At 42.0% G+C, this 15,574-nt stretch overlaps 1 protein-coding gene across 6 annotated transcripts in view; it reads right to left on the bottom strand.

Moving 5' to 3' along the window:
• The window catches only part of sbno1 (strawberry notch homolog 1 (Drosophila)), a 148,518-nt gene that overhangs the window by 89,740 nt on the left and 43,204 nt on the right, over window positions 1-15,574 (bottom strand). For all 6 annotated transcript variants that reach the window (XM_041202788.1, XM_041202785.1, XM_041202786.1 and 3 more), the window contains 5 exons: window positions 9,429-9,589; window positions 8,485-8,618; window positions 8,308-8,398; window positions 3,335-3,496; window positions 1,716-1,851 (listed from right to left, as the gene is read on the bottom strand). In XM_041202788.1, the coding sequence (XP_041058722.1) occupies window positions 1,716-1,851; window positions 3,335-3,496; window positions 8,308-8,398; window positions 8,485-8,618; window positions 9,429-9,589 (684 nt within the window). The remainder of the gene's footprint in view (window positions 1-1,715; window positions 1,852-3,334; window positions 3,497-8,307; window positions 8,399-8,484; window positions 8,619-9,428; window positions 9,590-15,574) is intronic.

Genomic DNA, 15,574 nt, shown 5'->3' with positions numbered 1-15,574 from the left:
CTATGACTCAGTGCCAAACAGAAAACATCCCAGGGAAGTGATGACATTTGAACAAAAGTCACAGTCTTTGAGGGACTAAAGAAATGGTGCAAGTGCTACCATGTTGGCCAGGGAATACTCTGAATGAATCCACAATCAGGTGCATTAGGCAATCTGAGAAAAAATTAAGGGCCAGTATTAGTGTTTTTGGTAGTCATACTGTCAAGTTAACTTTTGCAAGCAGGAAAGATCCATACTTAAGAGGAAATGGAAAAGTTACTCAACATGTGGATAGAGAAGCACCATCAAAGGAGGATCCCAGTTAATGGTCCAATCATTCAAAACAAATGAATTGAATTATATCAGCACAAACAGTAGTAAAGAGGGTAGTGCTGGTGTCATCGGTGACGATGAAGGTGGTGCAGAAGGTGCTCCTCCTTGGACTTCCAAAGGATTCTCAGCCAGCACTAGATGGTTCGATTAAGCAGCATCTTGGGCTACATAACTTGAAGTTGGTGTGGGAGGCTGCTTCAGCTGACCATGCAGCTGCATGAGTGTTTCCCAAGGTGCTGCAGGAATACACTGAAGACAGAGGCGGTCTTCAACACAGCTGAAACTGGCCTGTTCTGGAAGATGCCGCCAAATAGGACCTATGTTTCGGAAGAAGACAGCTCTTGGTTTTAAAGCAGGAAAGGACAAGCTGACACCTCTGCTATGTGCCAATGTGGCTGGCTTTAAATGTGAACTAAAGTTGGTTTATAGAGCAGAAAGCTTTCAAGCTTTCAAAAAGGAAAAATAAATCTCATCTGGCAGCCTTTTGGAAGGCTAACAGCAACACCTCGGTTACAGCGGTCATATTTGAAGATTGGTTTGGTAACTGCTTTCTGCCAGAGATACACACTTATCCGAGGGAAAGAATCTTTAGAAGCAGTTCAGAGAAGGTATACTAGATTCATACCTGGAATGGACGGGTTATGAGGAAAGGCTGGACAGATCAGCTTGTATCCACTGGAGTTCAGAACAGTAAGAGACAACTTGATTGAAATGTAAGATCCTGAGGGGGCTGAGGGTGAATGCAGAAAGGGTATTTCCTCATGTCGGAGAACTCAGGGTCACTGTTACAAATTAAGGGGTCGTCCATTTAGGACAGACATGAGGAAAAGCTTTTTCTCTCAGAGGGTTGAGACACTTTGGAATTCTCTTTCACAAAAGGTGGTTGAGGCAGAGTCCTTGAATATCTTTAAGGCTGAGGCAGATAGATTCTTGATAAGAAAGGGGGTGAAAAGTTATTGGGATGAGCCAGGAATGTGAGGTTAAAATCAGATCAACCATGATCTTATTGAATGGCGGAGCAGGCTTGAGGGGCCGAGTGGCTTGCTCCTAATTTGTTTGTTCGTAACCTCTTTCAAAATCCTACTAATCCGTGATAATGCACTCTCACCGAGAGCCATCCAGATGTTGACATTTTGTTCTTACCCCCAAAACAACCTCACTTATCCAACCAATGGACCAGGGGTCATTGCCTCATTCAAGGCTCACCACACCCGATAAAGTTTCAGCCACATCCTTCATCTTCTAGAACCAGATGCTTCAACCACAGTCCTCAATTGCTGGATTACGTTCCCTTGTTCTGGACTCCACCATCAGATGAAATAGTTCTCCCTATCCTATTAACTTATTCAATCATCTTAAACACCTCAATTAGATTATTCAATAAAACAATGTAATTTTCATACCTGTAGCACTAGCATATACCACCCTTGCCTTCGGCAACTTGTTCTGCAATTCCAATACAGCCAGACCTGTTTTTGTGGGTTTTGAGGAGCCAACTGGAGACAAGTTTTTAGCTTTGTGGCATTCATCAAACACTATCTGAAATAATACAGTCAAGGCAATTCTTAATTAATTGTACTGGTACGTGACCAGCTTCAGAAGGCCATAACGAGGTTTTGTTTCATGGTTCAGAACCAAATGTTGAAGCAGTTTCACTGTGGCATCAACAGCAAGTCAAAGGGTTCCTTCAGCTTACTGTATTGCCAGCATATTCACTATGAAAGATGTCTGTGGGCACTGCAGATACCAGTGAAGGAATGCATGAAGCTTCACTACTGCTCTCTACAGATGTTTAATATTCCAACAGAAAATCATGAGGTGTTGCAGTTTCAATAGCCGAATCATACTTCAACAGACTATTAAGATTTGTATAGTACCATTAATACGTACCCATGCATTGTAGAGATACAAGGAAGAAAACAGACATGAAGCCAAAAGGAGATGATCTTAGGTGGGATGACCAAAGGGTTGACCAAGGAGCTGGGTTTTGAGAAGAATATTAAAAGATGGACTTTGCTTAGGGAGAAATTTCAGAGAGTGGGAGTTCGGCAGCTGAAGGCAGCAGGAGCGAGATGCGTAAGAGGCTAGAGTCAAAAGAATGGAATGTTTGATGGTGGCGGTTATAGTAGCACTAGAGAAGATTGCGGATATAGGGAGGGATTAAAGCACAGAAATGAGAATTTTAAATTGGAGGCATTGTGGTGAGGGCAGTTTTGGCTTTGTGCAAGATATAGGTGGCAGCAAGCAGGCAGGACAGGAGGCCAGCTAGGAGAATTTTACGAGATAAGCCTGGAACTGACAAAGGCAGGGGTGAGGTTTCAGTAACAAAGAAACAAAGATGGGCATCGTAACTACGGTAGGAATAAGTGGTCTTTGTGATAAAGATATGGGGTAAGCTTCTCCGCTCAGGCCAGGGTAGGGACAGGAGTCACCAAAAGTGTCCAGGAAGAGGAACCGGATTTGTGGCAAGGGCCCAAGAAAATTTCCAATGTTTATTAGAAAGAAGCTGCACTTCATCAAGGACTGGATGACAGACAGGAAGTCTGACAACAAATAAGCAGTGATAGGATTAAGACGTGTGGTGAAGTGACAGAGCCAGGTGTCATCATGCGAAAGCTGACCTTATATCTATGGATAGTGCTTTGAAGTGACAGCATGTAAAAGAGGAGAATGGGGTAAAGCATGCATCCAAAGGATTCTTCAAAGCTGGCACGAGTGAGAACTGAAATGGAGAGAACAATGGCTTTGGGTGAGAATGATACAGACAACCACGTGGAAGGGTGCAAAGATATAATGAGAGAGAGAGAAAAGGGATCCTCTCTACTGAAACAGAAAATAGAGTATTCGTGCACTTCATAATTAAGTAGAATGGGTACCCGTAAAGCAGCAATTTTATTTCTTCATTAAATACATCTTTGTACAAAACAGACATTTTGATTTCAGAAAGTCACTTGCAGAAGCAAACTTGCAGTAGTGCAGAGCACCAGTTATATTTAAATTTTTTCACAGCCAAAAAGGATACCACTCCATCAAAATCTTCACCACACCAGTGCAGAAGTTGCTTTAACCTGGTTTTATATTTTCCGCCTGATTGACTTTCACCAATTAGTGAAGAGTATGTTGCAAAAATTACACCTTTCTTCACACTTCCATTTTGTTTCGAAGAGATTTTTCCATATTTGAACTGAAATGATAACAGGTAGCATAAACAATTATCTTGTTAAAATATACTGAACTACAATTGTAATCACTAAAGTTTACTTGTATTATTGCCAAGTAATTTGACACAGCAATGCAGCAGCAGGAGCATAAACCCTAACCTAAGCATTTCCAACACTGGATGGCAAAATCCAAGGCTCAGAGGAAGGAAAGAGTTAAAAGAATGAACTTAGTATGCAAAGTAAGTGGGAAGAATGTTGGAGGTTAGATTTAATAAAAATTTAAGGCAGGACATATACAATTTTAAGCATTTTAGGTAAAATATTGGATAAAAGTAATAAAGCCAGTGCTTCCCTAGAAATAAGCTTATACAGTAAATTTTAGTTCAAGTTGGTGTGTCACTAAAAGCATAAACGTTCCATCTATGATTTGAATCTCTGGAGCAGTTGGCAAAAAGCTAATATGCCAGTCAAAACTGAAAACACTTCTGGGAAAATTAGATACCATTTCACAAAATGGGAGAAATCAATCCCCACCCAGGCACATACTCCCAACTCCTCCCTTCCATCTCCAAGACCATGCTCTTTAATTTAACAGAGAACTTTCAATCTTCTCTCCCAAGCTTCTCCGGTGGAGAACTGCTGCCAGAAAAGCCTCTAGTACCTGACCCAAGGTTGGCAGATAGTGTGGGAAACTGTTCTGTGGTTGGAATCACAGGCTGCAAAGAACACTGCTGGCAAAATCTGCATTGAGCAGCCACAGGAACTGTCAGATTCAATTCTTGGTCTGCATTGGACGAGCTGATGTAAGTAATAACTGTAATAATACTACAATTTTGTATCAGCCATGGTTCAGCTGGGAACACTCACCTGAGTCAGGGGATTTTGGGTTCAAGTCCCACCCTAGGACTTGAACACAAAAAACAAAGCTGATATCTTGGTGAGGTACTGCGGGAGTTCTGCATTGTAGGGGGTGCCATCTTTCAGATGAGATGTTAAAATCAGGACCCACTGACCTTCTCAGTGGGCATAAGAGGCTCCATGGCATTACTTCATAGTAGAGCAGTGGAGTTACCCTTGGTGTCCTGGCCAACATTTATCCCCCAATCAACACCAATAAAGATATCTGGCCATTAACACAGTGCTCTTTACAGGAGCTTGCTGTGCACAAATTGACTGCTGAGTTTCCTACATTTCAACAGTGGCTACACATCAAAAGTGCATCATTGGCTGCAAAGCACTTGGGAGCATCCAGTGGCCATGAAAGGCGCTATCAAGTGCAAATCTTCTTTCCTTTTTTAAATTTCGTTTTAAGTGCCCCAGGCTAGAAAACTGTAAATCAGTCAGGTCCCTGTTGATAATCATTATCCATTCTATTGTGTTCTGCAGTATGGTTGCACAGAATAGATTAGAATCAACTGAAATATAACCGCACCCACTTGATCAAATAACCAATTATCATTTTATAATAATAAAAACAGAAAAAGCTGGAAATTCTCCACAGATGCAGCCTGATTTGTTGAGTGAAACAGCATTAATGTTTTAGGTTAACAACCCTTCACCAGAACTTCACTTATCTTTTAAGTTTACACAAAGGGCACCCTTCACCCATAGAGTCACTAAAGTTAGCACCTTCATGAGTGGGATGAAGGAGTGAAAAATTATTAAAATGGTCAAAATTTGGAGGCGCCCTGGAATACATGACATCGGAACAATCTGCAAAATAACCCCCATTTGCAGCTATATAGCATGCAGATTCTGGTCAAACATGTGATTTCACATTAAAGAGTTGAAACTTAATAGATAACGGCTGCAATTCTAAACCAGATTTCAGCTGGGCTCGAAGGGAAATGAGAGTTTAGAGTAGTGAGAACACACTTCCTTCGACCAAAATTAATGCAGAAACTTATGAATGTATGAATTAGGAAGAGTAGGCCATTCAGCCCCTTGAGCCTGCTCTGCCATTCAATAAGATCATGGTTGATCTAATTGTAATCTCAACTCCATATTCCCACCTACCCCCGACAACCTTGCTCATCAAGAATCTACCTACCCCTGCCTTAAAAGTATTCAATGAATCTGCTTCCACAGTCCTTTGAGTAAGAGATTTCCAAAGACTCATGACTCTCAAAAAAATTTCTCCCAGTCTCCATCTTAAATGGGCAACCCCTTATTTTTAAACAGTGACCCCAAATTCTAGATTCTCCCACAAGAGAAATCATCCTTTCCATATCCACCCTGTCACGTCCCTTCAGGATTTTATATGTTTCAATCAAGTCACCTTTACTCTTCTAAACTCCAGCAGATACAAATCTAGCCTGTCCAACCACCTGGGAACACGATTACCTGGAAGATCCCCTCCAAGTCACTTACCATCCTGACTTGGAAATATATTGCTGTTCCTTCACCATCGGTGGGTCACAATCCTGGAACTTCCTTCCTAACAGCACTGGGGGTGTACCTACACCACACAGACTCCAGATGTTCAAGAAGGCAGCTCACCACCACCTTCTCAAAAGACAACTAGGGATGGGCAATAAATGCTGGCCCACCCAATGAAGCCCACATCCCATGAATGAATAATAAGACAACCCGCCCATCCCAGGTATTAAACCTTCTCCTAACTGTTTCCAATGCATTCACAGAATCTCAGAATTATTATGGGTACAGAAGGAGGACACTTAGCTCATCGTGTCTGCACCAGCTCTCCAAATGAACATTATGACTCAGTGCCATTCTTCTGCCTTTTCTCTGCAACCTTGCACATCACTTGAATAGAAACAATCATCTAATGTCCTCTTGAATGTCTTAATTGAACCTGCCTCCACTGCACTTCCAGGCAGTGCATTCCAGACATGAACCACTTGGTCGTGTGTAAAAAGTTTTTTCTCACATCGAATTTGTTTCATTTACAAAGCACTAAAGCTGTACCCTCTCATTCTTGATCCTTTTACAAGCAGGAACACTTTTGCCCTATCTATTCTGTCCAGCCCCCTCATGATTTTGAGTACCTCTATCAAATCTCCTCTTGGCCTTCTCCTCTCCTAGGAGAACAGTCCCAACTTCTCCGATCTATCTTTATAGCTGGAGTTTCTCATCCCTGGAACCATTCTTGTAAACCTCTTCTGCACTCTCTCCTATGCATTCACAGCCTTCTTGAAGTGTGGTGCAGAACTGTACACAATACTCAAGCTGAGGTCTAACTACTATCTTCTAAAAGTTAAGCATAACCTCCTTGGTCTTGAACTCAAAGGATTTAACATTCCTCATTAAACAAGGAGACCAATACTACACACAGTACTCCAAATGTGGTCTCACCAAGGCCCTGTATAACTAAAGCATAATCTCCCTGCTTTTGTATTCAATTCCCCTCACAATAAATGATAACATTCTATTAGCTTTCTTAATTACTAGCCTTTTGTGATTCATGCACTAGGACACCCAGATCCCTCAAAGTCTCAGCTCTTCAATCTCTCACCATTTAGACAATATGCTTCTCTTTTATTCTTCCTGCCAAAATGAACAATTCCACATTTTCCCACATTATGCTCCATTTGCCAGATCTTTGCCCACTCACTTAATCTATGTTCCTTATATCCTCTTCACAACTTATTTCCTTACCTATCTTTGCGTCACCAGGAAATTTAGGAACCATACCTTCGGTCCTTCATCCAAGTCATTTATATAAATTGTAAATAATTGAGGTCCCAGGACTGTTCTCTGTGGCACACCACTTGTCACATCTTGTCAGCCAGAAAATGACACATTTATGCCTATTCTGTTCCCTGTTAGCAAGCCAATCTTTAATCTATGCCAATATGTTACCTCCAACACCACGAGCTTTTATTGTTATTCTCCACAATAACCTTTGATGTGGCACCTTATCAAAGGCCTTCTGGAAATGCACATTCACCGGTTCCCCTTCATCCACAGCACATGTTACTTCTTCAAAGAACTCCAATAAATTGGTTAGACATGATTCCCCTTTCACAAAACCATGCTGACTCTGCATATTTCACTTTCGGGCATTCTTTAAGATATGTGTTATTACAATAAGCATTTATAAATAAAAGCTAGACACTTTTTTAGGAAAGTGTCACCTAGCACATGATCAAAACTAAGCGGCAACATCCTTATGCTAAAATCTGGAGCAACATAATATTTACTGGCTGCACAGTGACAAGATGCAGCTTTCATTGAGAATTCCTGACTCTTGATCAATGGAAGAGGAACATCCCATGGAGAAAAATATTCACTCAGGTTAGGACAAGTTAAGCTCACCAGACCTTCAAGTGGGTGGTTCAAAGAGCCCAAAGCAGAAACATGGGAACAAGAGATAATCTATATCAGGAAAAGCAGGGGAGGAGTATTTTTGGGTGGATGGGTATATTAATGGGCTTAATCACTAGGGTGGCAATAAGTAGTATGTACATTCTAAAAATTCACATGTAGACATGAATCTTAAGAAATAAGAGAAGTAGACTATATGGTCAGTTAAACCTGCTCTGCCATTCAAGCAGAGGACACCATGAAACACATGCTAAATCAATTAACCATTTTTCCTTCAATACGAAGGCATACCTTTATATGCACAAATTGTTCAGCAATTTCACAGAATTTTAACGGCACAGGTGGTGGCCATTTGGCCCATCGTGTTTGACCCAGCTCTCCAAACGAGCATTATGACCTAATGCCATTGCTGTGCCTTGTCCCCATATCCTTGCACATTATTTCTATTCAAATAATCATCTAATGCCCTCTTGAATGCCTCGATTGAACCTGTCTCCACCACACTTCCAGGCAGTGCATTCCAGACCCAAACCACTCGTGCTTTTACCTTATTCAGCGCATGAACCTGGATATTTTTTGCTCCAATGTCCCTCAGGTCCCGTTCAGCATCATACTTCAAGTCATTGGATACACTAAACCTGTAATAAGCACACAATTTAACAACTGAGCCCAACTACAATATATATGCATGTTAGAATTTGAATTAATGATCATTTCAACTTACCATAATGATCTTTTTCTACCAAGAAGGTAATTCTCAAAAATAATGCCAGCAATGGTTCTTCCTTTACCCACACCGGCACCATCCCCTATCAGGAAGGCTGCACGATCCCCATTAGGGAGGAATGTTTCATGTTGCTATGGTTTAAACAATAAATGCATCTTGTTTAACAATAGCCATACTAAATACCGAAACTATCACAGATCTTTGAAACAAGACGCAAGGACTAGTTATAGATTTTAGGAAACAGCCAGTTCATGATATTGTTTCCGTGAAGATTCATGATGTGGACATTGAAATAGTTACTAACTACAGTATCTAGGTGTCAAAGTAGATAAGTTGAATTGAGGGAACGAAGTACAGATGCGGTGGCCAAGGGACAAACATGATTATATTATCGCGGTAAATTAAAATCCTTTCCTGTAGATTCTACAATCATGATCCTATGGCTGTAGTTGAGACTACTTTTCAGACGTCTCGCCTGGTACTGTTGTTTTAGGAAAGTAGGCTCTTTAGGTTAAGAGATTACAGAACCAGGCAGGAAGGATATTTCATGAGCAGATCGCCTGAAGAAAACTGCTCTCGATGAACTTTGAAGTAAAGAACATGCGCTCAAGGGACAAGACTACAATCCCTAAGAATGCAGGACAAATCAGTCCTTGAACTGCTTTTTGCCCTTCTCTAGAAGAACTTTACACAGAAGTTTGATTTATGGATCTGGATATGCATTCGGGGAAGGACTTACTGACTGATTTTAATACACTGGAACAATTTTTAAACACTAAGTTAGATCTTATTGATAGGGTAATTTTCTTATACTGTTATTATTCAATTATATTTTTTTTAAACCATGGGCCCAAAACAAATTACCGTATGAATAATAATGAAGTGAACTGAATTGAATGTCAATTTATTTTAGCAAAGCCAATATTTTTAAAACCTAATACCTGAGCAGCATAGGTGATTGCTTCCAGCTGCAAAGCAGAAAGCCAACCACTGTCAATCGTCTCCTCTTGTACAGTCAACCGATACCAAACATCAGGTGGTGTTACACTGGACAAAGAACTGGTTTCCACAACTGGATCAGGATGGCGTAAGCCAACCTTCACTGTTAACAAAAGACAGTTGAGGCTGTAAATAATTGCATATAGATTTCTTGGTGAACAATGCAATAACTAACATATTTCTGTTTTAATAACTATGATATTCTATACCACATAGCAAGTAGAATATACAGATTTAGAAAGTTGTCTTTTAGTGACATATTTGGGGAACGTCACAAAATCTTAAAAGACACCCTCAGACTGTATGTTATAATAGGAATCAACAAGTCAACCATGAGCTATAAAGAGGAAAAGGTAACTTATGACATTACAGGTGTTTACTCTTCTCCAGAAAATTGCACATCCAAATAGTTAAATGTAAACAGTCACTTGGCAGTACAGAACTTGAGAATTGCCGAAAAAGAGAGACATGTCTAAGCTTTCCATCTGGCACTCATCAGGACGCTCAAGAATAACAATGTAAGGGGGAAAACAACAATTTATACTGTATGTGAAGAAAGTGCAGATAGGTTGGCAAGTGACATTGCCATGGAGAATGCACCATTGATGATGACTGACAGTTAACTGCCAAGCATTGTTTGAAATTTAAGCCAGGTACTCGTCAAGGAAGGATGGTTCATTGGATTACTCCATTTCATAGGTAAATTTGAGTGCAGGATGAAGCCCATGAAATGTAAGAAAACTATTATATGCAGCTGCAGATTTAAATATAGTAAACGTATCATCTACAATTCAGAAATATACGAGGGTGTTTTGTTTTAATTCATTCACGGGTTATGGGCTTCACTGGCTGGGTCAGCATTTATTGCCCATCCCTCTTTGAGATTGAGAAGATGGTAATGAGCTGCCTTGTTGAACCGCTGCAGTCCATGTGGTGTAGGTACACCCACAGTGCTGTTAGGAAGGGAGTTCAAGGATTTTGACCCAGCGACAGTGAAGGAACAGTGATGTATTTCCAAGTCAGGATAGTGAGTGACTTGGAGGGGAACTCTCAGGTGGTGATGTTTCCATCTATCTGCTGCCCTTGTCCTTCTAGATGGTAGTGGTCATGGGTTTGGAAGGTACTGACAAAGGAGGCTTGGTGACATCCTGCATTGCAACTTGTAGATGGTAGACACTGCCGCTACTGTGTGTCTATGGTGGAAGGACTGAATGTTTGTGGATGTGTTGCCAATTAAGCGGGCTGCTTTGTCCTGGATGATGTCAAGCTTCTTGAGAGTTGTGGGAGCTGTACTCATCCAGGCAAGTGGAGAGTATTCCATCACACTCCTGACTTGTGCCTTGTAGATGGTGGATAGGCTATGGGGAGTCAGCAGGTGAGTTACTCGTTGTTAGTTCTTTGGCTAGACCAGTTCAGTTTCTGGTCAATTGTAACCCCCAGGATGTTGATAGTGAGGGATTCAGTGATGGTAATGCCATTGAACGTCAAGGGGCGATGGTCACATTCTCTCTTGTTGGAGATGGTCAATACCTGGCACTTGTGTGGCACGAACGTTACTTGCCATGTCAGCCCAAGGCTGGATATTGTCCAGGTCTTGCTGCATTTGAACATGGACTGCTTCAGTATCTGAAGAGTTGCCAATGGTGAACATCGTGAAATCATCAGCAAACATCCCCACTTCTGACCTCATGATGGAAGGAAGGTCATTGATGAAGCAGCTCGAGATGGTTGGGCCATGGACACTACCCGGAGGAACTCCTGGAACTGAGATGACTGACCTCCAACAACCACAACCATCTTCCTTTGTCCTAGGTATGACTCCAGCCAGTGGAGAGTTTTCTCCCTGATTCCCATTGACTCCGGTTTTGCTCAGGCTCCTTGATGCCACACTCAGTCAAATGCAGCCTTGATGTCAAGGGCAGTCACACTCACCTCGCGAGTTCAGCTCTTTTGTCCATTTTTGAACCAAGGGCGTAATGAAGCAGGAGCTGAAGGGCCCTGGCAGAACCCATTCTGGGCATCAGTGAGCAGGTTGTTGATAAGCAAGTGCCACTTGATAGTATTGTTGATGACTCTTTCCATTACTTTACTGCTGATCAAAGGTAGACTCATGGGTGGTAATTAGCCGGGTTGGATTTGTCCTTTTTTTTGTGTACAGGGCATACCTGGATAATTTTCCATATAGCTGGGTAGATGCCAGTACTGGAACAGCTTGGCGAGGGGCGCGGCAAGTTCTGAAGCACAAGTCTTCAGTACTATTGCCAAAAATATTGTCAGGGCCCATAGCCTTTGCACAATGCCTTCAGTTGTTTCTTGGTATCACGTAGCGTGAGTTGAATTGGCTGAAGACTGGCATGAGAGATGCTGGGGACCTCCAAAGAAGGCCGAGATGGATCATCCATTCGGCACTTTTGGCTGAAGATTGTAACAATGCTTCAGCCTTAAACCTTTGCACTGATGTGCTGGGCCACCCCATCAATGAGGATGAGGGTATTTGTGGAGCTCCTCCTCCAGTAAGTTCTTTAATTGCCCACCGCCATTCATGGCTGTGGCAGCACTGCAGAGCTTAGATCTGATCCTCTGGTTGTGGGTTCACTTAGCTCAATCACTTGCTGCTTATGCTGTTTGGCACACAAGCAGCCCTGTGTTATAGCTTCAGCAGGTTGACACTTCATTTTTAGATATGCCTGGTGCTGCTCCTGGCATGCCCTCCTGCATTCTTCATTGACCAGGGTTGATCCCCTGGCTTGATGGTAATGGTAGAGAGGGGGAGATGCCAGGCCATGAGGTTACAGATTGTGTTTGAGACTATTCTGCTGCTGCTGATAGCCCACAGTGCCTCATGGATGCCCAGTCTTCAGTTGCCAGATCTGTTCAAAATCCATCCCATTTAGCACAGTGGTAGTGCCACACAACACAATGGGGGGGTATCCTCAAAGTGAAGGCAGGACTTTGCCTCCACAACGACTGTGCGGTGGTCATTCTTACTGATACGGTCATGGACAGATGCATCTGCAGCAGGCAGGTTAGTGAGGATGAGGTCAACTATGTTTTTCCCTCTTGTCGGTTCCCTCACCACCTGCTGCAGACCCATTCTAGCAGCTATGTCATTTAGGACTCAGCCAGCTCAGTCAGCAGTGATGCTCCTGAGCCACGTGGTGATGGACATTGAAGTCCCCCACCTAAAGCACATTCTGCACCCTTGCCACCTTCAGTGCTTCCTCCAAATGGTGTTCAACGTGGAGGAGCACTGATTCATCAGCTGAGAGAGGGCAGTACGTGGTAATCAGGAGGTTCCCTTGCCCGTCTTTGACCTGATGTCATGAGACTTCATGGGATCCGGAGTCAATGTTTAGAGCTCCCAGGGCAACTACCTCCCGACTGTATATACCACTGTGGTGTCACCTCTGCTGGATCTGTCCTGCCGATGGGGTGGTGATGGTGGTGGCCAGGACATTATCTGTAAGCTATGATTCCATGGGGGTGACTATGTCAGGCTGTTGCTCAGCTAATCTGCGAAACAGCTCTCCCAATTTTGGCACCAGCCCCCAGATGTTATAAGGAGGACTTTGCAGGGTCAAAAGACCTGAGTTTGCCGTTGTCACTTCCAGTGCCTCAGTCGATGCCGGGTGGTCCACCGGTTTCATTCCTTTTTTAAGACTTTGTAGCGGTTTAATACAACTGAATGACTTGCTGGGTCATTTCAGAGGGCATTTAAGAATCAACCACATTGCTGAGAGTTTGGAGTCACATATAGGCCAGACCAGTTAAGGGCGACATATTTCCTTCCCTAAAGGAAGGAAAATTGAAGGATATTGGTGAACCAGATGGGTTTTTACAACAATTGACAATGGTTTCATGGTCATCATAAGACTTAATTCCAAATTTTTATTGAATTCAAACCGGGTCTCCGGAGCATTACCCTGGGTCCCTGGATTACGAGTCCAGCGACAATACCACTATGCCAACGCCTCCCCTTAAGGAGAGTAGGTGGTTAGGTGTCATTCGATCAAAGACACATTTCTCATGGAACCCAACAAAGATCTTTGCCAGATGGCAACAACATCTATTTGTGCATACATAGTGTCATAAAACTGAACTCAACTGCGCAAGCTGCCGAATTCATAAGTTCAATGAATACTCATTCATGCAATGGTGCTGGTCTAGATCACCATTGTATAATGCTGCAGGGCATATAGTTCCTTAAGTGGAACACTGATGAATAGGCTAACAATGTCAAATGAGCAGATGGACACAGCATTGCTGTCGATATGGCTAGGTAGGCTGTACATCCTAAAGACTGGCAGATTGTATCAAACGTCACGTCCCCCTCACTGGTAGCAACAGGCAGGGTACAGATCGTACCCAACCAGCTCGTGGATGCAAAACTCAAAACGCAGTGCCCAACATTAGATGTGATTCCATGAATGAGGATTATTTAGCAAATGTTGTCCAATGTGCTAACAACTGCGTTGACTACAATTTAAGATTGTCAGCCGGGCACATTTACATGTATTGAAAGCTACATATATTAATACACAGGGCCCTGTTCTTTGCAGACAAAAAGAACATATACATACATTGTGCCTGTTTCAGCTAAACAAAATAAGTGACAGCCATTTGCTGGCTCATTCCTCAGGGCAATGCCTTGACCAATCAGGGTCAAGCTGCCTTGTTTAAATTTTAAACAATGCTTGGTAGTTAACTGTCATACACTGGTGCATTCTCCATGACTATGCCACTTACCAATCAACACTCTTCATACAGTATAAATTGTTTTATATTAGTATTCTTGCAAGTAACTTGGTGAGTGCAAGATGAAAAGCTTAGACATGTCTCTTTTCTCAGCAATAGTTAAACATAATTCTTTACTGACAACCTGCTCTAAATTCCCAGGAATTTTTATATCAGTTTTCCAGCATTATGTGCATAATATTGGGAATATTACTGACATGTATTTATTATAGTATTTACCAAAATACACCAGTTCAGAGTCCTACCAAAAGCAGTAGTAATTTTTAGCAAATAATTAAAATTTACAGATAAGCAGATAATGCTTTTGTGCAAATATTAGATAATTACAGAAAGAACTTGCATTTATATAACTTTTCACAACCACAAAGCATGTCACAGCCAAAGTACTTCTGAAGTGTAGTCACTGTTCTAACATGGAAAAGTGCAAGTTGTGCATAGCAAGGTCCCATAAACAGCAAGTTATAATAATGATAACGACCAGATTATCTCTTTTAGTGATGTTGGCAGAAGAATGAGTATTGGCCCGGACTAGAGAATATCTTTGCTGTTCCTCAAATAGTGCTCTAGCACCTTTAACGCACACCTTAAGGAGAAAACAGGACTGTGGTTTATCAACTCAACCAAAAAACAGCACCTCTGGCTCTATCAGAACTGCACTGAAGAGTAAGACTAGTTTGACTTGGCAAATGGGACACAAATCTACAATCTTCCAACGAGGGGCGAAAAGTGCTACCAGTGAGCAAAGGCTGGCATTTAAAATTCAGTCACTGAATTTTAAGGCTGGTCCATTTGAAAACCTCACTGGAACTTTACTGATATCAAACTGCTTTGTGTACAATCAGGACCATGACACTACAGTGTTGTGTCCAAACTCTCAAGGACCAATGCACTGCTTACACAATTCAAATACAGTAGACCAAATTTCTTGACCAAGAGAGCACTAGTTTTATCAATCACTGTTTCCTCATTGTTAACTAAATCCACAACTAAAAGAATTTCCAAACTAGCAAAAATTCAAACAGGCCCAATCAACATAAGAAGTACTAGTATCTAAATGTGTCGCTGGGCAATTGCCATTTAGGAAGCCCAAGAACCAGTTTGGTGACCCAACATTAAATGATACACCACCATAAGAAATTGTAAAATAGATTCCACTGCAGCAGATTGGTAGTGCAGAACTTGACTATTGCTAATGAAAGAGACATGCTGTCAAAGCTTTTTGTCTTGCATTCAGCAGGACAGTTCACAAGGATACTAATAGTAAAGGGAACAACAATTTAGACTGCTTGAGAAGAGCGCAGTGATTGGTTGGAAAGTGGACTCTGATTGATAG

Source organism: Carcharodon carcharias, chromosome 13 (assembly GCF_017639515.1).
Source record: "Carcharodon carcharias isolate sCarCar2 chromosome 13, sCarCar2.pri, whole genome shotgun sequence".
NCBI classification, from domain to species: Eukaryota; Metazoa; Chordata; class Chondrichthyes; order Lamniformes; family Lamnidae; genus Carcharodon; species Carcharodon carcharias.
This window is presented reverse-complemented; position numbering and strand designations above follow the sequence as displayed.